The 24,257-nt window shown below is 42.3% G+C and overlaps 2 protein-coding genes and 1 pseudogene across 2 annotated transcripts; 1 reads left to right on the top strand and 2 right to left on the bottom strand.

Moving 5' to 3' along the window:
* The first annotated feature begins 249 nt into the window (after positions 1-249).
* On the top strand, positions 250-2,268 carry LALBA (lactalbumin alpha). Its single transcript, XM_055337225.1, has 4 exons — positions 250-382; positions 709-867; positions 1,328-1,403; positions 1,954-2,268. The coding sequence occupies exons 1-4, from the start codon at positions 250-252 to the stop codon at positions 2,012-2,014; spliced, it is 429 nt and encodes a 142-aa protein (XP_055193200.1). The 3' UTR covers positions 2,015-2,268.
* Positions 2,269-3,952: 1,684 nt separating this feature from the next.
* LOC129517238 (olfactory receptor 8S1) lies at positions 3,953-6,815 on the bottom strand. Its single transcript, XM_055336912.1, has 2 exons — positions 6,046-6,815; positions 3,953-4,115 (listed from the first exon to the last, which is right to left on the bottom strand). The coding sequence occupies exons 1-2, from the start codon at positions 6,813-6,815 to the stop codon at positions 3,953-3,955; spliced, it is 933 nt and encodes a 310-aa protein (XP_055192887.1).
* Positions 6,816-10,168: 3,353 nt separating this feature from the next.
* On the bottom strand, positions 10,169-15,812 carry LOC129517243 (membrane-associated progesterone receptor component 1-like; annotated as a pseudogene).
* Between the last annotated feature and the right edge of the window lie 8,445 nt (positions 15,813-24,257).

The raw sequence follows: 24,257 nt of genomic DNA, 5'->3' as shown, positions 1-24,257 counted from the left end.
CAGAATCATGCTTGAAACTCTCTCTGGGCAGAAAACAATACCTGGTATGGACTAGAGAGTAGGGGAGGAGAAGGAAAAATGGGGTGAAAGTACAGAAGGAAGCTGGCAGGCTCAGCTGGCATGGCCAGTCTCTCTTTATCCTCTTCCAGGATGTAGGGCTTTATTCCAGGGCCCCTGAGGCTTTCTCCACAAATAAAAGGAGGTGGAGTTGTGTGGTGCCTCCATTTCAGGCTCTTGGGGGCAGCCAAAATGATGTCCTTTGTCTCTCTGCTCCTGGTTGGCATCTTGTTCCCCGCCATCCAGGCAAAGCAATTTACAAAATGTGAGCTGTCCCAGGTGCTGAAAGACATGGATGGCTTTGGAGGCATTGCTTTGCCTGAATGTGAGTTCCCTGCTGCCTTGCTTCATCTCATTTTTCATCTACCTGTCTCTTCTACCCTCATTTTCCTCTCCATTTTCATCCAATTATATAATAATCCTCTTATCTTCTTAACTGTTTACTCTTTTGTTACATCTATTCATGTATCTTCCATTTCTTATCATCTGATCCTTATTGGAACTCTTCTTCTCATTAAGATACTTTGTGCATTGTCATATTTGGAAATTAATTAGAGAGTCTTTCTATGTCTGGTAATACAGGTCCTCATTTATGCTATAAATGCTGTGTTTGGACACCTCTGTGATAGCCCTTTTTCATCTTTCCCTCAGGGATCTGTACTATATTTCATACCAGTGGTTATGACACACAAACCATAGTCAATAACAATGGTGGCACAGAATATGGACTTTTCCAGATCAGCAATAAATTTTGGTGCAAGGATGACCAGAACCTTCAGTCAAAGAACATCTGTGACATCTCCTGTGACAGTGAGTAGTCCCTTTTACTTTGTTCCTCTGTTTTCCTGGAGCCTACCCCTGGGATAATCTCATTTTTGGTATCAAGGACACCTCTGACTTCATTGTCTTCTACTCCACTTTAATTGTGGTGTGGGACTTGAATAGACAGTGCTGAGTAAAAGGCTGTTAGAATTTTCATGTTCACCAAAGCCGCAGGCAGTTCCCTGAAGTAGATGAGCTTAGCGGTTTGGAAATCTTGAAGTCTGATACCCTGCATTTTCAGAGTTGATGAAGCTGATAATTCCTCTGAAGATACCCAAGAGAAGTGAAGGGGGGCATTACCGTATTGGCTTTCTAATATAGGAAGACAAGAGGCATAAGCCTACATTTCAGAGAAGGACCAGACTTGCTTGATCCAGGGAAGAGGGAACTCACTATCTTTCTGGGTAATACTTAGCTCTCACATTCCTGTCCTTGTAACTCCTGCCAGAGTTCCTGGATGATGACCTTACTGATGACATGATTTGTGCCAAGAAGATCCTGGATAAGGAAGGAATTGACTACTGGTGAATCCTCATTCTATTTTCTACTTTTCCCTTCTCTTCCTTTTTCTCACTTCTTTAGGCCAGCACCACTGCCCTCTCCTTCTATCTCCTGGCTATTTAATGTAGAATGTATTTTCCAAAACAAAACTCATCCAGCAGACTCAGGTTTCCAATTTTCAAGCCTCCTCCATGACACTCTTGTTTGGTAATATTCCTATTAAGCATAGGGAATAGAGGACTGGGACCTAGGTCTCCCTTCACCTGAACATGGATATCTATTTCTGATTGTTTAGTCCTAGACCCTGAAGTAAGCCCTTGATACCATTCATGTCCTTTCCAGCCCTACAATTTTCTTGAAGTTTTAAAGTGGATGCTATCCACTAGGTGGCTCCGTGTCCCTTGCCATTTGGCTAGGAAAGTCTTTCTTTAATTTTCATCCACACTCTACCACCTTGGCCCTCCTGCGGGTAAAGTTAGATGGAAGTTCAAGCTAAGATCCAGTTAGCCAAAAAAAAAAAAAAAAAAAAAGATCCAGTTAGCCAACTTGTCCTGTCTCCTTTTCCATTATCAGGTTGGCCCATAAACCACTCTGCTCTGAGAAGCTGGAGCAGTGGCGCTGTGAGAAGTTGTGAGTGCCTGCTGTCATTGGTGCTTCTGCTTCTGTATGTTCCCGGAATGCCTCTTCCCTAAGGCTACCTCAGTTTGATTCTTTCTTCTTCCTTGAAGCTGATTTGTCTCTGAATCCTGAGCCCTGTGGTGACACCATTGGACACTTGAGGACTATTCTCCAGCAATGCATGGCTGGTACACTGGACTTTTGACCCTTGTTCAGTCCCTCTGATGGCACTTTCAGTACAACAATGGATTTCATCTCTGTCTTGAATAAAGGGCCTGATTTTGAATGACTAGCTGTATTTTCTTCCCAGAGGGAGGAGGAGGAAATAGCATGAATGGGTGGACATTGAAGTTGTAGGTCATAGTCACCTCTCATCTCTATTGAAGAGGAAATAGGCTGAACTTATAATAGAAAGACGGAGGTTACTTTCTGTACCAATTCAATTCAACAAGGTTACTGATCATTTGGCATATTCAAGGAACTATCGAGGGAGTCAAAAATTGGCAAGAGGGTCTCTTTCCTCACGGACAAGTAGGAAAGAGAAGATAAATATTGATAAATAATTATAATACAAGGAATAATGTCATAGCATCATGAGAGAGGTTAGAAATGTTCTTCAAGCATTCATAAGAGAAAAAGGTACTTTATTTAGGGGAGTGCTATGGGAAAAAGAGGTCAAAGAAGGATTCATGAAAGGAGTGACAGTTAAGTTGGTTTTGAAGTATGAGTTGGATTTTGACTGGTGGAGATGTGGGATAGGAGAAGAACAGAAAGGACAAGGGCAAGGATGGGGCACCAGGAATCTATAATGGGGGGACATCTATAATAGATGCTCAGTGGTTGAGCATCTGCCTTTGGCTCAAATTGTGATTCCGGAGTCCTGGGATCGAGTTCCACATCGAGCTCCCTGCAGGGAGCCTACTTCTCCCACTGCCTATGTCTCTGCCTTTCTCTTTGTGTCTCTCATGAATAAATAAATAAAAAATCTTTAAAAAGAAAAGAATCTGAAATGGGTGACTTGCATGGTTTGAGGGACTTCCTTACTCTTGAGGTAAGGAAATATCCTTTTTTTTTTTTTGGTTTTTGTTTTTGTTTTAGATAAGGAAATATCCTTCACAAAGTGCTGTGAGAGGATCACAGGACCCTTACAGTCAGCTCAGCCATTGCCATTTGCAATGACATGGATGGAGCTAGGGTATTATGCTGAGTGAAATAATTCAGTCAGAGAAAGACAAATACCATATGATTTCTCTCATATATGGAATTTAAGAAACAAAACATGAACATATGGGAAAGGTGAACATTTGGTAAAAAAAAGAGAGGCAAACCAAGAAACAGACTTTTTTTAAAAAAATATTTTATTTATTCATGAGAGACAGAGAGAGAGGCAGAGACATAGGCAGAGGGGGAAGCAGGCTCCCAGCCGGGAACCTGATGTGGACATTGATATGGGCCTTGATGAGGGCCTTGATCCCTGGCCTCAATCCTGGGACTTGTTCCTGGGACTCGATCCCGGGACTGGGATCATGCCCTGAGCTGAAGGCAGACGCTCAACCACTGAGCCACCCAGGTGTCCCTCTTTCTCTCTGTCTATCCCAATTTCTCCTCTATGCTACTTTCCTCTGACATCTACATATAATTTCCTTTGGATAAGTACCCCAAATTGGGAATACTGGATCATGTAATAGTTCTTTATTATTTTTTTTGGGATCCTTCATAGGTTTTTTTGTGAGAATTTTCTTGAGTGGTAACTGGGCCTCCTGTGGATAGATATCAGATGCTCCATGGAGGTATCCCCATCTCGCTTCATTAGGAGAGGATTTTGGGGTCAGAGGAACTAATGCTTCTCTTTTGCAAAAGGAAGAATGCTGAGATACCTGGTAATAGCTCTTCCTGCTTCCTCTTCTGTTGCACAACTCTTTCTCCTGTTGCGAGAGGATGCAGTGGAGCTAGGTTACAAGGTAAGCCTGGGCTTCCTGGCCAGCACCCTCCTGAGAGCTGCCTTCACTTCCTGGTTCTTCAGACTGTAGATGAGAGGGTTTAGCAGTGGGGTCACCACACTGTATTGCATGGAGAGTACTTGTTCCAGGGCTGAGCCGGATGCTGGGGTCATGTACCTTGGAGGGAATAGCACAAATGAGTAAACTGAGACCAGAACAATGGTCACAATACTGTTGGCAGCCATGGTCCATCCCATCCCAGAGACTGCAAAGAGGGTCCTCAGAGCTGAATGGACTAATGGTGGTAACAGCATCTAGATATGATTGTGTGATTAGGGAGAGCTGAGTCATTTCTACCTTCAATGCCTCCAAACATGTGTTATCTTGTAAGAGCTGCCCCAAGGAAAAGGAAAGTGCTGAAGGTTAGAATAAAACTAACAATTTCATTTGTTTCTGTAGTACTTCAAAGTCTTCAAAGCATATTTTCTTAATAGTTAGGACAAAGGTGTGAGGATTTTTTCCCCTTCTTTTCCTTGTATATACAACTGTATGTTCTCATCTTGTGAGGATTGTTTCTTACAAAAGTGTATGGTTATTCTAATAATGCTATCATTGTTCCCAACATTTATGGCTCTGGGAATTACCCTCAGTCACGGCACATCATTTTATATAATGCTAGTGGAACAAACATTTGTCCTTTTAGGTGCCTTTTTCTTTGGTTTAGAAAAGAAGCCAAGCTTGGTAAATAAAGTGGAAGATAAAAATGTGTTAAGCACAAGATACGAATCAAAAATAATAAGGTTAAATATTGAGGATCATTTTTTTAAATTTATTTTTTATTGGTGTTCAATTTGCCAACATATAGAATAACACCTAGTGCTCATCCCATCAAGTGCCCCCCTCAGTGCCTGTCACCCAGTCACCCCCACCCCCCACCCACCTCCCTTTCTACCACCCCTTGTTCGTTTCCCAGAGTTGGAAGTCTCTCATGTTCTGTGTCCCTTGAGGTTCATTTTGTTGAGGATCACTGGGAGTATTTCCCAAAGAAGTGTTATTTATTTATTTATTTATTTATTTATTTATTTATTTATTTATTTCAACAGTGCCATCATCATTGGAATGTTATTTGCAGGTTCTGGTGTGCTTGATTTAAAAAGATATTCATTTTACTGTCATTTTTCTTCATCTAATCTATCCCTCCTAATATTTCTGTGGAGTAGGTAGGAGCCATCTTATAGTCTCCTTATGGTATATGAAGAATAGGATACAAGAAGATAAAGAGATTTGTCCACAGCCTCAAATGAGCTCTTCTGGACTATTCCTTATCATCTTTTTCTTCTCCTGCCTTCTCTCTAAGTAACAGGCAAGTGAGAAAAGTATGGAGCAATTTGTATAAATCCATCTCCAGTTCACCAGTAGACATCATGGGCCATTAATTATTCTGCTCCTAGTAAGTGAGGACTTGTCAGCTAGAGCTGTTTATGTTTGAGACAAGCGTGGTAGGAAAGAGCATGAGATTTGGAGTCACTTATATTATGGCTCAATTTCTAACTTGCTCTGGGGACTTTGAGTACTTGGTACTCTTGAAACTTAGGTTCCTTACCTGAAAGTGAGATTAATAATATTTCTCTTATAGTGTGCTACATATTAAAATTGAGCTTGACTACATAAAATGGTGTATGGAAAGTGTCTAATAAATACTTATAGCACAAATAAGCTTCAGAGACATCATCTTCCAGTAGGAAAAAAGATATCATCTGTTTCAAGAATGATATGTTTTATTGTTTTGTCTAGCACTGAATAAAAATCTACCAAGGGCTTTCTGATTTCCTTTTCCTATCAATCATAAGTTAACAAAAATAAGAATGTCTCTAGTCCTTTTATAAGCTCATCTTTCAGAGTTAGACAATTGAGACCTGAGAAAGAAAATAGATTTTTTATAATTCACACAGCTCGTCTACAGCAGAGCCAGAACTAGAACTCAGGCCTTCTGAATTCCAATCCAGTCATTTTCTTGCTATTTTGCAATGCTCTGTTCTACAGACCAGGACACTTTTGGGTAAGGGATATCCTACATTGACATTTGGGAGGTTATAGTATGACATACCTGATAACTCCTGAACCATAAAAGTTGGTGATCACAAGAAGATGAGAAGAGCAGGTGGAAAAGATCTTTCTCCGACCGGTGGCAGAGTTGATTCCTAGGGCTGTCATGATGATACGAGTGTAGGAGCCCAGCAATAGGACAAAGGTACCAAGGCCCAGGACTGCCATGGTGGTCAGGTTGGAGGCAACACTAACATAGGGGTCAGAACAGGTCAACAGGAGCACTGGAGGAAGCTCACAGGCAAAACTACGGACAAGATTGGGTCCACAGAAGTGCTGCTGAGCCAGAAGGATGCTGTTAACCAGGCTAGTCCCTACTCCTATGGCCCAGGATGCTACCACCAGGCCAGTACATAGCTTCTTATTCATAGCCACCACATACAACAGTGGGTGGCACACAGCCTGGAACCGGTCATAGGCCATGACTGAAAGGAGGCAAGTTTCAGTGGCCCCAGAAAATATGACCAAGGAGATCTGGGTGAAACATTCAACAGAGGAAACAGTCTTCCACTTGGAAAGGAGGTTCTCTAGCAATTTAGGCACAATGATTGAGGAATAGAAAGCATCCAAGAAGGAGAGGTGACTCAGGAAGAAGTACATGGGTGTGTGGAGGTGAGAATCAGCCCTGGTGACCAGCAGCATCGCCAGGTTCCCCAGAATGGTCAGGAGGTAAATCCCCAGGAAGAGCACAAAGAGCAGAGCCTGGATCTGAGGATTGTTGGATAGTCCTAGGAGGACAAATGTGACTGTGGTTATGTTGCCAACTTCCATGGTGCACTTCAGTTCTCCTTTCAGAAGGACAAGAATGGAAAAGAATGATCTAATGAGTTACCAGTCTTGGGGATGAAGCTTTGGAAGTAAAACTTCATGGCTGATCCAGGACAGATTGTGTAGCAGGAACACCTCTGCCACGTCAGACCTCATTAGTCCTTCCTGGCTCAGGGAAGGAAGCTATTGGCTAAGGTGGAGAAAGTGGGAAAGAAGAATGTAGACAAGCAGACCTGGAAAGGAAAGAGAAGAGAATAGGGATTATCAGGACTGGAGAAGGAAAGTAAAGCATTTGGGAACAGAATTCAGAGCACTGAGAAGTACTGTTCTCCAGTTCCAAAAGAAATTGAGCTCAAACCACAGGAGGGCTGACTGGCACAGTGAATAAGTGATGACATTGTAACTGATTGGCTGACAGACCATGATGAATGATTGATTGATAGAGGTACTGTGCACCTAATGATGGTGCAAGTCATTTCTCTGCTACAGTAAGTTCAAGAGTAAGTCCCTTGAGTTTCTCATTTAAAAAAATCTGGGAAAACTAGATGGTTCTAAAGTCCATTCCAGCTTAGAAATTCTAAAGATTAAAAAAAAAGAAATTCTAAAGATTAAGGGACAATTTAATTTGGGTTTCACTGGTACTAAACAGAAATACTTTCTCCCCTTCTGTGTCAACCCAAGCAGAAGTGGTACGTGAGTGTGCTAATTTCACGGAAGCCAGGAAGGAGGAAGCCCTCAAAATGGAGGTGAGAGTTGTGCCCATCGGCTACTCCAAGGTCTTCCCATTCCCGGGTTTCTGTGAATCTATACTATACAGAACTCTTCTGTTCTGTAATCTCAAAACTTTACATGAAAGTCCATGAAAACTGTGCTATCCTCTGAGTTGGTACCAGAGGATTTGGATAAAGTCAACTCAAATTTGTACCATTTTCTGTGCATCACAGGGATGGTAAAAGTGAGAGAGAGAGAGAGAGAGAGAGAGAGAGAGAGAGAGAGAGAGAGAGAGAGAAAGAAGAGAAGAGAAAGAAGAGAAGAGAGAAAAGAGAGATAAAAATACCAAGAACACTTGGTAAAATGTAGAGTTATAGGTTTTCGCCTAGATCAGAGCAAGGTAAAATTGTCACCTTTCTCTTTGATGGGTAACTCAGTAGATAAGTGAGATTCTGATCTCTATTGATGGCTTGTGCACTCATGGATTCCCAGAGTAGGTAGTTACAGGAGAAGATGGATACGAATGAGAAGATTTGTCTTCACATGTGCATCCTAGGCCAACAAGAGATGGTCTCAGTGGATGATAATCAAATGACAGTCTTTCCAACCCTGGACCAAAAATCCCAGATGTGGCTGGGGCTTCTGTGGGCTACCCTCAACTTTGTCCCTCCTTTAGAAGATTCAGGGGTGGAACTTCTTAGCAAGGAAATGCCCCTATAGTCTTTCTGTCTAAGGGGAAGACTTCTTGACTCTGCCTCCCATATAACAATGGCCAGAGGGACTTGATCTCAGTTCTAGACCTTGGAGAGTGAGGGAGCTCCCTGGAGAGGTCCTTAAGCAGGAGGCCTGCCCTGAATGTGAATGAGGTCTCCAAGGGCCAACTATTCCTTCCCAGAATCATTCTTGTTTCAGTGGGTTGCATCATACAAGGCAGGGGGGGAACTAGGGTGGCCAATAATGTCTAAAGATAAAAATAGAGTTCTAAAGATTTCTGGTACAAAAACCTGGTATTTACTTCCTCTTTCTCTCCCTTCATCTTTCCCTTCCTTCTCATTTTGTTATGCTTTTTTTAAAAAATAAGATTTTATTTATTTATTCATGAGAGGCACACACACAGAGAGAGAGGCAGAGACACAGGCAGAGGGAGAAGCAGGCTCCATGCAGGGAGCCCGACGTGGGACTCGATCCCGTGTCTCCAGGATCATGCCCTGGGCTGAAGGCAGCACTAAACCGCTGGGCCACCAGGGCTGTCCATCATTTTGTTATGTTTTAAATCATATTTATGATTATGAAAATAATATAGTGATAAAATATAGAAAATTAAAAAGATAACTGAAGATACTTTAAAAATGAAAAAGATATTAGGGTGCCTGGGTGGCTCCGTTTTTTTTTTGTTTTTTTTTTTACTGGGTAAAACCATTTTATTAACTGACCAAAGCACTTCATTTTGTTTTCTGATTTGAGGTAAAACCATTAAACACGGTTCACAAGAAATACAAGAACTATTCAACTGCAGTTACAAGAGTTCGAAACCTCACTAGTTGTTCATATAATACTTTTACAAATTCATACAACTGTACAGTCTACTTAAGCTAAGTTTATTGTTGACCAAAAGACCAATATCAAAGACCTTGACGCTTGCCCTACTACTCTTGCAGTGGCTATGGTTTTGTAATAAGGGAAGAATAACTGTTACCTTAAGAAATATACTTTAAAAACCATTTGGCTAGTAATGTGTACTTTCTTCATTCCTCAGGGGTGTGTGTTGTGCGGTGTGTGTGTAGGCTCTCCAGAGGGCAAACGCCTGCTTCTGTTCACCATAATCCCTCTCACAGCAAAAACTGTGTGAAATCACCACTGTCCCACTGTGAACATGGGGATTGGGGAAATAGTTCTACAGTTTTTTTGTATATTTAGGTTTTTCGGGAAGCCAGTAGATTTCTTCCGAAGCTTTCTTTTGAACATTCAGATGGTGTCTTTAGAGCCTTATTATACATTGCTGTGTTAGTGGGTCTTCTAAGTGTCCAGAGGAGGACAAAAAGAATGATGCAGTCTAGAAGCACAGTGAATGTATTTTTCCCAACCAAGCCCAGCGTTAAGATCTCTTTCTTTCTTTTTTCCTGGGCAGCTCTCTTTAGTCAATACCAAGGCAGGCTTTGGAACACTGCAGATTTGCTTTAGAGGTAGATAAAACAGAAATCATGCAGTTAAGTCAATTGAGGAAGAAGGGCTTTGCACTCTTGAGGACATCAGGACCAGAAGGTGATTCCTTTTTTCTTGGGACTAGAAGGTCTTTTCCCATTTAACATTTTTACCTGTTTGGGGGAAATACCCAAGTCTTACCTGTCTCTCTCAGGAAAAATGAATTTAAAGGCAGCCTGTACTAACTACAGACAGAAGGAGAGAGTGCCAACATTTGGATTACGGCACTGCGGTTCACGGTCTGGGTCTGTGACACACAAACACGTCATGCACTTGGAGACAGAGGTTAATTGTATCAGTGTCACTAGTGATGTTAATTACAAAAATGTACAGAAAGTTCGAAACTTCTCTAAATATCGAAATCACCATGTTTTAAAGACAGACTGGAATGTTACAAATGATTCTGCAAAGTACAAAAAATAGACATGCTTCCACTGGGTGCTTTAATCATTTTTCCGAGCATTCTCATCTTTTGCTTCTTCCTCATCAGAGTACACAGTGGGCTCCCCCAACTCCTTCAGCAGTTTGCCCACATGACCATACTTGAAAGTGAACTGAGAGTCCCAGTCACTCGGGGTCTCCCTGCTGGGCAGGACTGAGGTCAGAAAGGTCATCGTACTCGTCCTTCAGTGCTTCCTTATCCAGGCAAAATGTGGCAAGGCCCCGGGATGCATCTCTTCCAGCAAAGACCCCGTATGGCCCCTCGGGCCCGTAGAACTTGCGGCCTTTGGTCACGACGAACACCTTGCAGTTGATGGCCATGAGTATGCGCGGGTCCTGGACGCCGTCGAAGCACCGCAGCTGGACTGGGGTGAAGTCAAGCTGCTTAAGGCGGGGCAGGGGGGTGGCTGGTCCCCGTGCACGATCTTGTACAGCAGGAAGATGCAGAGGCCGAGCAGCAGCAGGTTGAGCGGCGACGTGAAAATCTCGTGCAGCAGTCCGCCACCCTCCAGCTCGCTCGGGTCGGCGCCGGTCGCCGCCACATCCTCTGCAGGCGCAAAGGTTGGGCCGGGCTAGGGAGGGCTGCGGAGCTGGCTGCTTTCTCCTCCCTCTCAGCGAGCTAGTTGGTTAAGCATCCAACTTTTGATTTCTGCTGAGGTCATGATCTCAGGGTCATGGGATTGAGCCCTGGGTCGGGTTCCTTGCTCAGTATGGAGTCCACTTATGATTCTCTCTCTCTTCTTCTCCCTCTGCCAGTCCTCAACCGCCCCCCCCACAACTGCTCACTCTTTGTTTCTAAGAAAAAAAAAGATATCAAAGATATTTTAATTATTATTATTTTTTTTATAAATTAATTTTTATTGGTGTTCAATTTACCAACATACAGAATAACACCCAGTGCTCATCCCGTCAAGTGTCCCCCTCCGTGCCCGTCACCCATTCACCCCCACCCCCCGCCCTCCTCCCCTTCCACCACCCCTAGTTCATTTCCCAGAGTTAGAAGTCTTTATGTTCTGTGTCCCTTTCTGATATCTCCCACACATTTCTTCTCCCTTCCCTTATATTCCCCTTCACTATTATTCATATTCCCCAAATGAGTGAGAACATACACTGTTTGTCCTTCTCCGATTGACTTACTTCACTCAGCATAATACCCTCCAGTTCCATCCATATTGAAGCAAGTGGTAGATATTCATCCTTTCTGATGGGTGAGTAATATTCCATCGTGTATGTAGACCACATCTTCATTCATTCATCTGTCGATGGACATCGAGGCTCCTTTCATAGTTTGGCTGTTGTGGACATCACTGCTATAAACATTGGGTGCAGGTGCGCCAGCGTTTCACTGCATCTGTATCTTTGATGTAAATACCTAGTAGTGTAATTGCTGGGTCATAGGATAGCTCTATTTTTAACTTTTTGAGGAACCTCCACACAGTTTTCCAGAGTGGCTGCACCAGTTCACATTCCCACCAACAGTGCAGGAGGGTTCCCCTTTCTCCACATCTTCTTCAACATTTGTTGTTTCCTGTCTTGTTAGTTTTCCTCATTCTCACTGGTGTGAGGTGGTATCTCATTGTGGTTTTGATTTGTATTTCCCTGATGGCGAATGATGCGGAGCATTTTCTCATCTGCTTGTTGGTCATGTGTAGATCTTCTTTGGTGAAATTTCTGTTCATATCTTCTGCCCATTTCATGATTGGATTTTTTGTTTCTTGGGTGTTGAGTTTAATAAGCTCTTTATAGGGATCCCTGGGTGGCGCAGCGGTTTGGCGCCTGCCTTTGGCCCAGGGCGCGATCCTGGAGACCCGGGATTGAATCCCACGTCGGGCTCCCGGTGCATGGAGCCTGCTTCTCCCTCTGCCTGTGTCTCTGCCTCTCTCTCTCTCTCTCTCTCTGTATGACTATCATAAATAAAAAAATTAATAAGCTCTTTATAGATCAGATACTAGCCCTTTATCTGATACGTCGTTTGCAAATATCTTTTCCCATTCTGTAGGTGTCTTTTAGTTTTGTTGACTGTTTCTTTGGCTGTGCAGAAGCTTCTTATCTTGATGAAGCCCCAATAATTCATTTTTGCTCTTGTTTCCCTTGCCTTCATAGATGTATCTTGCAAGAAGTTGCTGTGGCCAAGTTCAGAAAGGGTGTTGCCTGTGTTCTCCTCTAGAATTTTGATGGATTCTTGTCTCACGTTTAGATCTTTCATCCATTTTGAGTTTATCTTTGTGTATGATGAAAGAGAGTGGTCTAGTTTCATTCTTCTGCATGTGGATGTCCAATGTTCCCAGCACCATTTATTGAAGAGACTGTGCTTTTTTCCAGTGGATAGTCTTTCTTACTTTGTTAAATATTACTTGACCATAGAGTTGAGGGCCCATTTCTGGGTTCTCTATTCTGTTCCATTGATCTATGTGTCTGTTTTTGTGCCAGTACCACACTGTCTTGATGACCACAGCTTTGTAGTACAATCTGAAATCCAGCATTGTGATGCCTCTGGCTCTGGTTTTCTTTTTCAACAATCCTCTGACTATTTGGGGTCTTTTCTGATTCCACACAAATCTTAAGATTATTTGTTCCAACTCTCTGAAGAAAGTCCATGGTATTTTGATAGGGATTGCACTGAATGTGTAAATTGCCCTGGGTAGCATAGACATTTTAGCAATATTAATTCTTCCAATCCATGAGCATGGCATATTTTTCCACCTCTTTGTCTCAATTTCTTTCAGAAGTGTTCTGTAGTTTAGGGTATAGATCCTTTACCTCCCTGGTTAGGTTTATTCCTAGGTATCTTATGCTTTTGGGTGCAATTGTAAATGGGATTGACTCCTTAATTTCTCTTTCTTCAGTCTTATTATTAGTGTATAGAAATGCCATTGATTTCTGGGCATTGATTTTGTATCCTGCCACATTGCCGAATTGCTGTATGAGTTCTGGCAATCTTGGGGTGGAGTCTTTTGGGTTTTCTATTTATAATATCATGTCATCTGTGAAGAGGGAGAGCCTGACTTTTTCTTTGCCAATTTGAATGTTGTTTATTTCTTTTGTTGTCTGATTACTGAGGCTAGGACTTCTAGTACTATGTTGAATAGCACTGGTGAGAGTGGTCATCCCTGTTGTGTTCCTGATCTTAGGGGAAAGGCTCCCAGTGTTTCCACATTGAGAATGACATTTGCTGTCGGCTTTTTGTAGATGGATTTTACGATGCTGAGGAATGTTCCCTCTATCCCTACATTCTGAAGAGTTTTGATCAGGAATGGATGCTGGATTTTATCAAATGCTTTCTCTGCATCTATTGAGAGGATCATATCGTTCTTGTTTTTTCTCTTGTTGATGTGATCTATCACGTTGATTGTTTTACGAGTGTTGAACCAGCCTTGCATCCCGGGGATAAATCCCACTTGGTCATGGTGAATAATCTTCTGAATGTGCTGTTGGATCCTATTGGCTAGTATCTTGGTGAGAATTTTTGCATCTGTGTTCATCAGGGATATTGGTATTAATTCTCCTTGTTGATGTGGCCTTTGTCTGGTTTTGGAATTAAGGTGATGCTGGCCTCATAAAACGAGTTTGGAAGTATTCCGTCCCTTTCTATCATTTGAAACAGCTTTAGTAGAATAAGTGTTATTTCTTCTTTAAACATTTGATAGAATTCCCCTAGGAAGCCAAGTCTATTTTTTTTTAAGATTTTATTTATTTTTAGAGAGAGTGTGTGTGCCCATGAGTGTGAATTGAATTGGGGGAGGAGCAGAAAGACAGGGAGAGAATCCCAAGCTGACTCTGTGATGAGCACAGAGCCCCATGCAGGACTTGCTCTCACAACCCTGAGGTCATGACGTGAACTGAAACCAAGAGTTGGGAGCTTAACTGACTGAGGCATCTAGGTGCTCCAGATGATCAGTCTTTGTAATGGATGAGGATTGAATGGTGATTAAGTACATAGAAGATAACAAAGCAACAATATAGAAGGAACTTGGGCTTTTCAGTTGGGACCACCCATATGCATCTCTGAACTTAAGAAAAGTAATCTTGGAGATCCCTGGGTGGCACAGTGGTTTGGCGCCTGCCTTTGGCCCAGGGCACGATCCTGGAGACCCGGGATCGAATCCCACATCGGGCTCCTGGTGCATGGAGCCTGCTTCTCCCTCTGCCTGTGTCTCTGTCCCTCTCTCTCTGTGTGACTATCATAAATAAATAAAAAAAAATAAAAGAAAAGTAATCTTTTGTTTGAGTCACTGTATTTGGGGATCTTTTCTATAACAGCTTAGGTTTTATCTTTCTAAAATAGATTTCCTGACCTACCCAAATTGTCTCCAATGTCCCATCACCAAAACTAAGGTTGCAATAACCCTCTTTTTTTTTTCCTTTGCATTCAGGGGCATATTCATTGTGTTTGAGATAATACCTCAGGTGTTTTCTTAGCTACACAGGGTAAAAGGAAGTTTTCTTATTACAAACTGACAAAGGTAAGAGGTAAAATATTTTTCACAACAGCCATTTGAGGATTTAGTTCTAGGGGAACCTGAGTGGCTCAGTTGGTTAAGTGTCTTCCTTCGAGCTCAGGTCATGATCCTGGAGCTCTGAGATCAAGCCCTGCATTGGGTTCTCTGCTCAGTGGGGAGTCTGTTTTTCCCTCTGCCCCTCATCTTGCTAATGTTCTCTCTCTCTCTCTCAAATAAATAAATATAATCTTAAAAAAAAATCTAGTTCCACATATTCAGAAATAGGTCTGGGTTTAATATAAATAATTCCTAATCATCCAAGGTTTCTTTTATAACTTAATATAGATAATAAATTAGGCTAAAATGCACTGTAATATCTGGTAGACTTCAGGATCTTTAGTATATCACAAAATATATTTTGATATACCAAAGAAGCAAGACTTGCAAGCAGATGTCTTAGACATAATTAATTTATAAAGTTCTGCTTTTTTAAAAAAAAGCTTTTTATTATTCATTTGAGAGAGAGAGAGAGAGGGACAGAGACAGAGACAGAGATAGTGGCAGAGATGCGCAATTGACTGAGCCACTCAGGCACCCCTATAAAGTTATACTTTTGAGACAATTTACTTTTTGGGGTGTCTCTTAGTCTCTAGAGGACAAACACAGAGAGTAGAGTCAGTGTAGCAGGCACACAAACTCTGTACTATATATAGAGATGCCTGGCCCAGGGAGAGGACGCACCCTGCTCCCTCACACTGCATACGAATTATGTGAATTATGTTGCATAGCACTGGGTCCATTCTCCGGATATCCTTCATGTTCTCCCCTGTTAGTCAAATACTGAATGGCCATGGTTCCAGGCAGAGGATCTGCAGGGTTGCAATCTGTGGAAAAAAAAAAAACAGATTGATAGCAACACCTTTGAAATATAGACAAGCAGTTATTCTGGTTGTCTTCAATTAGTTGGCTTCCTGAACTGTTGATGTCACAGAGATGGATTCTGGTTTGGAAGTTAACCTTTGGTGGCTTAAATGGATCATCAGATAAAAATGTGATATTCAGAGAGAATAGACCATCATCATATACAGAACCTGGACCATTCATAAAAGTTGTCTCCCTTGGGCTCTGCACTGCAGTTAGGAGGAGGACGAAGATTACCTAGCGTTATACCAGCAAGAGCCAAGCAGGCACAGCTCATTGCATACATGTTCTCATAAGAAATAATAAAAGGTCCTTAAGTAAGAGAACCTGACTGCACCTTTTGTCACACATGCTTATTCTAGACTCACTTGGTGGTTAGGTGGTTGTTGGGGTTTGCTGACTTGCTTTATCAAAGGAAATCAAACTTATCCCACCATTATAACAGGAGATAGTTTTGCAACTTGGAGTGAAGCCCCTCTGGGGTTAGGCTCCTACACTTCCCCAGAAACTGGGAGATAGGGGCACTGTCTTCTCTGATACATTCGGAAGAGCTGGTTCTTAGGTTCTTGAGAAAGACATTACTGGGTAGTAAAGCTGACAAGGGGCTTATTTATTTATTTATTTATTTATAAGTATTTTATATATTTATTCATGACACACCACACACACAGAGGCAGAGACATAGAGGGAGAAGCAGACTCCCTGCATGGAGCCCTGTGTGGGACTCCATCCTGGCAGGATCATACCCTGAGCTGAGGGCAGACACTCAACCGCTGAGCCACCTAGGTGTCCCACATTTTTATTTTTTTATTTTTTTGTTATTTTAAAAAAGATTTATTTATTTATATTCATGATAGACATAGAGAGAGAGAGGGAGAGAGAGAGAGAGAGGCAGAGACACAGGAGGAGGGAGAAGCAGGCTCCATGCACCGGGAGCCTGACACGGGACTCTATCCCGGGACTCAGGATCGTGCTCTGGGCCAAAGGCAGGCGACAAACCGCTGAGCCACCCAGGGATCCCCATTTTTATTTTCTTAAAGGGTTTTATTTATTTGAGAGAGAGATAGAATATGAGTAGGAGGAGGGACAGAGGCAGAGGGAGAAGCAGCCCCCCTCCCACTGCCACCAGCAGAGGGCCCATTGTGGGGCTCAATCCCAGGACCCCCAAGATTATGACCTGTGCTGAAGGCAAACACTTAAACGACTGAGCCACCCAGGCACCCAAGGGGCTTTTTGACTTTTAAAAAGATTTACATACATTTCAAAATGACAGAAAAAGAACTTATACTTACATGTTTTCTCAGGTAAATGCTGTAAGAAAAGGGAAGAGGGAGAGAAGTCTCTTCTCTTATTTTCAGTGGGGGAATTAGCCTTTTATTTTTACTTTGCAGCAAGTGCCCTTATGTCGTCCAATTGCTTCTGCCACCCAGTGTTGAAAAGGCTCTCATTTCTCCACTGCGTTTCTTTTGTGCCTTTCAAAAATCAGTTCACTAGATCTGTGTGGACCGATGTCTGGTTTCTCTGCTTTCATTGCTCTCCATGTCTATTCCTTTGCTGTCCTTTTGCAGATACAACACTGTGTTGAATACTGTAACTTTATAGTAAGTCCTGAGGGGGGCACTTGATGGGACGAGCCCTGGGTGTTATACTATATGTTGGCAAATCAAACTCCAATAAAAAAATATACAAAAAAAATACTAAGTCCTGAAATCGGATTATATAAGTCATCCCATTTTGTTCTTTCTCAGACTTGTTTTGGATGGTTTAGTACCTTTGCTTTTCCATTTTCACCAGTTTCCACAGGCCAAGTAAGTTTTCGAACCCTTCTCTCTGGCTGGAAGGGGGTTGCACTAGCACCTCACCCTCTGGTGGGCTTCAGTGAATTTCCTGCTTCAGGCTCAGCCTTTTGTTTCACAAGGGAGCTGGGGCAGTGGGCCTGGGAGATCTGATGGTGGCTGCTGTTCCCTGCCCCCAGCCAGCCCCTGAGGATGGGGACGGGAGAGCTTTCTTTGATGTCCCCCCACCATCCCCCCTGTGAGAGCCAGGTGGGGTTCCTGGGGGAACAGCCTGCAAGAAGGTGGGAGCTTCTTCTCTTTGACTGTACATCAAGAGCCTCAGCGTTTCTAGTTTCATCTCCCTCCCAGTTTGGAGGGCGCCAGGAGCTTCTGTCCTGAGTAAGCAAATGCTTGGGTTTTGTGTCCCCCTGCACCCATGTTCTTACCTCCAGATTTCTGGCCATCTGCCTGAGACAGTTCTCTGATGGTTAAGGTAAGTGGTTGACTTTCACTTTGTCCAGCATTTTTCTTATCGTAAGAGCAAGAGCGATAGCTGGCCAGTCCTCTGCATTTCTTTTTTTTTATATATATAAATTAATTTTTATTGGTGTTCCATTTACCAACATATAGAATAACACCCAGTGCTCATCCCGTCAAGTGTCCCCCTCAGTGCCCGTCACCCATTCACCCCCACCCCCCGCCCTCCTCCCCCTCCACCACCCCTAGTTCATTTCCCAGAGTTAGAAGTCTTTATGTTCTGTCTCCCTTTCTGATATTTCTCACACATTTCTTCTCCCTTCCCTTATATTCCCTTTCACTATTATTCATATTCCCCAAGTGAATGAGAACATACACTGTTTGTCCTTCTCCGGTTACTGTGGCCAAGTTCAAAAAGGGTGTTGCCTGAGTTCTCCTCTGGGATTTTGATGGAATCTTGTCTCACATTTAGATCTTTCATCTATTTTGAGTTTATCTTTGTGTATGGTGCAAGAGAGTGGTCCAGTTTCATTCTTCTGCATGTGGATGTCCAATTTTCCCAGCACCATTTATTGAAGAGACTGTCTTTCTTCCAGTGGATAGTCTTTCCTCCTTTATCGTATATTAGTTGACCATAAAGTTCTCATTTTAGACAGAAGGACACCTACAACCTGAAAATAAAAGGTTGGAGAACCATTTACCATTCAAATGGTTCTCAAAATATACCCTAAAAACTATAGAACACTTCTGAAAGAAATTGAGGAAGACACAAAGAGATGGAAAAATATTCCATGCTCATGGATTGGCAGAATTAATATTGTGAAAATGTCAATGTTACCCAGGGCAATTTACACGTATAATGCAATCCCTATCAAAATACCATGGACTTTCTTCAGAGACTTAGAACAAGTTATTTTAAGATTTGTGTGGAATCAGAAAAGACCCCGAACAGCCAGGGGAATTTTAAAAAAGAAAACCATATCTGGGGGCATCACAATGCCAGATTTCAGGTTGTACTACAAAGCTGTGGTCATCAAGACAGTGTGGTACTGGCACAAAAACAGACATATAGATCAATGGAACAGAATAGAGAACCCAGAAGTGGACCCAGTCCTCTGCATTTCTGAGCCCAAATCAGAAGTCTGAGTTTTTAAAAAGAACATTATAGTTCTTGTTTCCAGGTTGCCTTTAAAAATTTTTTTTTAAATTAAAAAAAATTTTTTCAGGTTGCTTTTTATTTTCCCATATTTGAGTCTCTTTACACACCCTCCCGATTTTTTTTCCTCTGTGGGGGCTGTTTTGGTCTATTACCTCCTTGCACTTTTTTAATGTGGTTTTTCTGATTAGCTACTTGATGTTTGCCTCTCTCTTTGTACTGCTGTTTGTTCATTGTGGCCAAAGTCTGCCTGGTTGAGTTCCATAAGTGGCGACAGTCTCCTGACAGAAGGGAGCTCCCCCCCACCCCCCACAATTGCCCATGTGCCTGTAGCAGCCTGCAAGTTGCCATCCTGCCTCCAGGTCTCCAGGCATGTGTATGTTTGCACGCTGGGCTTCCATGCTTTCCCATACTCAAGATAAAAGGATTTATCTCTAAGACAACCTACAGAATGGGAGAAAATATTTACAATTGACATACAGATAAAGGATTAGTATCCAAGATCTATAAAGAACTTATTAAACTCAACACCCAAGAAACAAAAAATCCAATCATGAAATGGGCAGAAGACAGGAACAGACATTTCTCCAAAGAAGACATACACATGGCCAAAAAGCACATGAAAAAAATCTCCACATCCCTTGCCATCAGGGAAATGCAAATCAAAACCACAATGAGATACCACCTCACACCAATGAGAATGGCTAAAATTAACAAGACAGGAAACAACAAATGTTGGAGAGGATGTGGAGAAAGGGGAACACTCTTGCACTGTTGGTGGGAATGTGAACTGGTGCAGCCACTCTGGAAAACTGTGTGGAGGTTCCTCAAAGAGTTAAAAATAAAACTACCCTATGACCCAGCAATTGGACTACTGGGTATCTACCCCAAAGATACTGATGTAGTGAAACGCCAGGACATTTGCACCCCAATGTCCATAGCAGCAATGTCCACAACAGCCAAACTGTGGAAGGACCCATGATGTCCTTTAACAGATGGATGGATAAAGAAGATGTGTATACACACACACACACACACACACACACACAATGGAATATTACTCAGCCATCAGAAAGGATGAATATCTACCATTTGCTTCAACGTGGATGGAACTGGAGGGTATTATGCTGAGTGAAGTAAGTCAATTGGAGAAGGACAATCATCATATGGTTTCACTCATGTGGAATATAAGAAACAGTGAAAGAGACTATAAGGGAAAGATGGGAAACTGAGTGGGAAAAAATTAGAGAGGAAGACAAAGCATGAGAAACTCCTGACCCTGGGAAACAAACAAAGGGTTGCAGAAGGGGAGGAAGGTGGAAGGATAGGGTAACGGGGTGATAGGCCGGCCCTAAGGAGGGCACTTGATGGGATGAGCACTGGGTGTTATACTATATATTGACAAATTGAATTTAAATAAAAAAAAGAAAGATTTATCTTGGTTTTAGTTCTCCCTTATATGTTTGGTGGTTGGACAGAAATATATTTGCATGAGGTAATGCCAACCTTTCACCTATAGGTTTATTACCTAAATGCTACTCCTCCTGGAAGCAATCATTTTCAGGTCCTGGAGGGAGTGGCCTGGACGCAATGGTCCTAGCAGCACTCTCCTGGGGCTGAGTGCACTGGCCCAGCTTCCCCATGGTGGCAGCTCAGCTCAGGACAACCAGGAAGTCTGAGTTTGGGAACAGAGTTCCGTGGGACATGTTCCAGCTGTCGACTCTGTACATTTTTGCATATAATAACATATTGAATATATTCAATGTTATTAATATGTTATTAATATTGAATATATTAATGGTCAACTGTGCCATATCTTCATTTTGCAGATCACTGGTCCAATTCATTGTCACTGCTTAATGCTCAGAGAGGAACCTATTGCTTTTGCTTCCAACGTCTTGTGGGAAGTTCCTTCAAGTTCTTGAGTACTTATAATGCATTCTCCCAGAAGATAAAATTTCCCCAAACCCAAATACCTTCTAATTTTCCTCTTTCTCAAAAGAGGTTATGGGTTTTATTATTTATTTATTTTTAAAAAAGATTTTATTTATTTATTCATGAGGGACACACAGAGAGAGGCAGAGACATAGGCAGAGGGAGAAGCAGGATTTCCACAGAGAACTGGTTGTGGGACTCCATCCTGTGACCTGAGATCTCTCCCTGAGCCCAAGGCAGACGCTCAACCACTAAGTCATCCAGATGTTCCTGGTTATGGATTTCGGGCAAAATAATCATAGCTCATTCAGACTTCACTACAGAGGCCTATATAACCAATTGATCATTTCTCCCTATGGCTCATAAGAAACCTTCCCTGGCAGCCATGCCAGCCTGCCTGCTGACCCCATACTTATTATTCGTCTCTCATTAAACTGCAAAAGGGCAAGAAGATTTTTTTTGTGTGTTAATGGCAAGAGTTAAACATGTTTCCATTGATAAAGAAGACTCCAAGGATCCAAAATGACAAATCTTACAAATCTATGATTTGTAGGAAAAGGATACAATATGACAGCAGCATTAAAATAAAGATATGAGGATGCCTGGGCGGCTCAGCAGTTGAGCTCCTGCCTTTGGCTCAGGGTGTGATCCTGGAGTCCTGGGATCAAGTCCCACATCAGGCTCCCTGCAGGGAGACTGCTTCTCCCTCTGCCTATGTATCTGCCTCTCTCTCTCTATGTCTCTCATGAATAAATAAATAAATCTTAAAAAACATAAAATAAAGATATGCATCACAGCCAAAGGCTGTCTCATAACAAGGGGAGAGAACTAGAGGGAGCTCACTTGTTTTCCCTCCACAAAGCCATGAAGCACATGCTTTCTCTCTTAATTAAAAACCATCATCATGTATGTCAAACATACCAGGCCCAGGAGCTCAGATGTAACTGGGCATGTGTGACATGTTGCTTCCTCAAACCAGCCTAGTAAACTAGTGGCTACTGCATGAACCATCTTCACAAAGGTAGCAGCCATTTGAAGATTCAAGGTGAGGGCAGACATTCCCTCAGGAGCTAGCAAACATTCTCCTCCACTTAGTGGTGTTCAATGAGGGGGACTTTGCTCCTTAACCTAAAATTCTCAGTAGCCACTTCAACAAGGACTCATCAGGAAGCTACTTTTTAACATGCTGAATATTCCTAAACTTCTAGAAGGCTGAGATCCTTTTTTATTTTTCATCCCTGTCTCTCCTTTCTAATGATCCCAGTCTTCCAGCTGGGTTCTCTGCTATGGTATCTGTCTCTTATCCATGTTACATAGTAGATATCAACCAAGCACTGTTTCTTTTTTTTTTTTTAATTTTTATTTATTTATGATAGTCACAGAGAGAGAGAGAGGGGCAGAGACACAGGCAGAGGGAGAAGCAGGCTCCATGCACCGGGAGCCCGACGTGGGATTCGATCCCGGGTCTCCAGGATCGCGCCCTGGGCCAAAGGCAGGCGCCAAACCGCTGCGCCACCCAGGGATCCCAAGCACTGTTTCTCTATCACGTGGGCATGCAACAAAATGTGTACTTAATATTTCCTGGATCCACAATATATTTTGGTGAATATTTACTAAAAATAAAGTAGGATTTTGATGGAATCTTGTCTCACATTTAGATCTTTCATCCATTTTGAGTTTATCTTTGTGTATGGTGCAAGAGAGTGGTCTAGTTTCATTCTTCTGCATGTGGATCTCCAATGTTCCCAGCACCATTTATTGAAGAGACTGTCTTTCTTCCAGTGGATAGTCTTTCCTCCTTTATTGAACATTAGTTGACCATAAAGTTGAGGGTCCACTTCTGGATTCTCTATTCTGTTCCATTGATCTATGTGTCTGTTTTTTGTGCCAGTACCACACTGTCTTGATGACCACAGCTTTGTAGTACAACCTGAAATCTGGCATTGTGATGCCCCCAGCTGTGGTTTTCTTTTTTAAAATTCCCCTGGCTATTCGGGGTCTTTTCTGATTCCACATAAATCTTAAAATAATTTGTTCCAACTCTCTGAAGAAAGTCCATGGTATTTTGATAGGGATTGCATTAAACGTGTAAATTGCCCTGGGTAACATTGACATTTTCACAATATTAATTCTGCCAATCCAGGAGCATGGCATATTTTTCCATCTCTCTGTGTCTTCCTCAATTTCTTTCAGAAGTGTTCTATAGTTTTTAGGGTATAGATCCTTTACCTCTTTGGTTAGGTTTATTCCTAGGTATCTTATGCTTTTGGGTGCAATTGTAAATGGGATTGACTCCTTAATTTCTCTTTCTTCAGTCTCATTGTTAGTGTATAGAAATGCCACTGACTTCTGGGCATTGATTTTGTATCCTGCCACGCTGCCAAATTGCTGTATTCCATCAAAATCCTAGAGGAGAACACAGGCAACACCCTTTTTGAACTCAGCCACAGTAACTTCTTGCAAGATACATCCACGAAGGCAAAAGAAACAAAAGCAAAAATGAACTATTGGGACTTCATCAAGATGAGAAGCTTTTGCACAGCAAAAGATACAGTCAACAAAACTCAAAGACAACCTACAGAATGGGAGAAGATATTTGCAAATGACGTATCAGATAAAGGGCTAGTTTCCAAGATCTATAAAGAACTTCTTTTTTTTAAAATTTTATTTTACTTTTTTTAATAAATTAATTTTTATTGGTGTTCGATTTACCAACATACAGAATAACACCCAGTGCTCATCCCGTCAAGTGTCCCCCTCAGTGCCCGTCACCCATTCACCCTCACCCCCCGCTCTCCTCCCCTTCCACCACCCCTAGTTCATTTCCCAGAGTTAGGAGTCTTTATGTTCTGTCTCCCTTTCTGATATTTCCCACACATTTCTTCTCCCTTCCCTTATATTCCCTTTCACTATTATTCTTATTCCCCAAGTGAATGAGAACATACACTGTTTGTCCTTCTCCGATTGACTTACTTCACTCAGCATATACCCTCCAGTTCCATCCACGTTGAAGCAAATGGTGGGTATTTGTTGTTTCTAATGGCTGAGTAATATTCCATTGTATACATAAACCACATCTTCTTTATCCATTCATCTTTCGATGGACACCAAGGCTCCTTCCACAGTTTGGCTATTGTGGACATGGCTGCTAGAAACATCGGGGTGCAGGTGTCCCGACGTTTCATTGCATCTGAATCTTTGGGGTAAATCCCTAACAGTGCAATTGCTGGGTCGTAGGGCAGGTCTATTTTTAACTCTTTGAGGAACCTCCACACAGTTTTCCAGAGTGGCTGCACCAGTTCACATTCCCACCAACAGTGTAAGAGGGTTCCCTTTTCTCCGCATCCTCTCCAACATTTGTTGTTTCCTGCCTTGTTAATTTTCCCCA

This window comes from Nyctereutes procyonoides, unplaced genomic scaffold (assembly GCF_905146905.1).
Source record: "Nyctereutes procyonoides isolate TBG_1078 unplaced genomic scaffold, NYPRO_anot_genome, whole genome shotgun sequence".
Taxonomy (NCBI): domain Eukaryota; kingdom Metazoa; phylum Chordata; class Mammalia; order Carnivora; family Canidae; genus Nyctereutes; species Nyctereutes procyonoides.
Note: the sequence above shows the minus strand (reverse complement) of the source record. Positions and strands in the feature narration are given on the sequence as shown.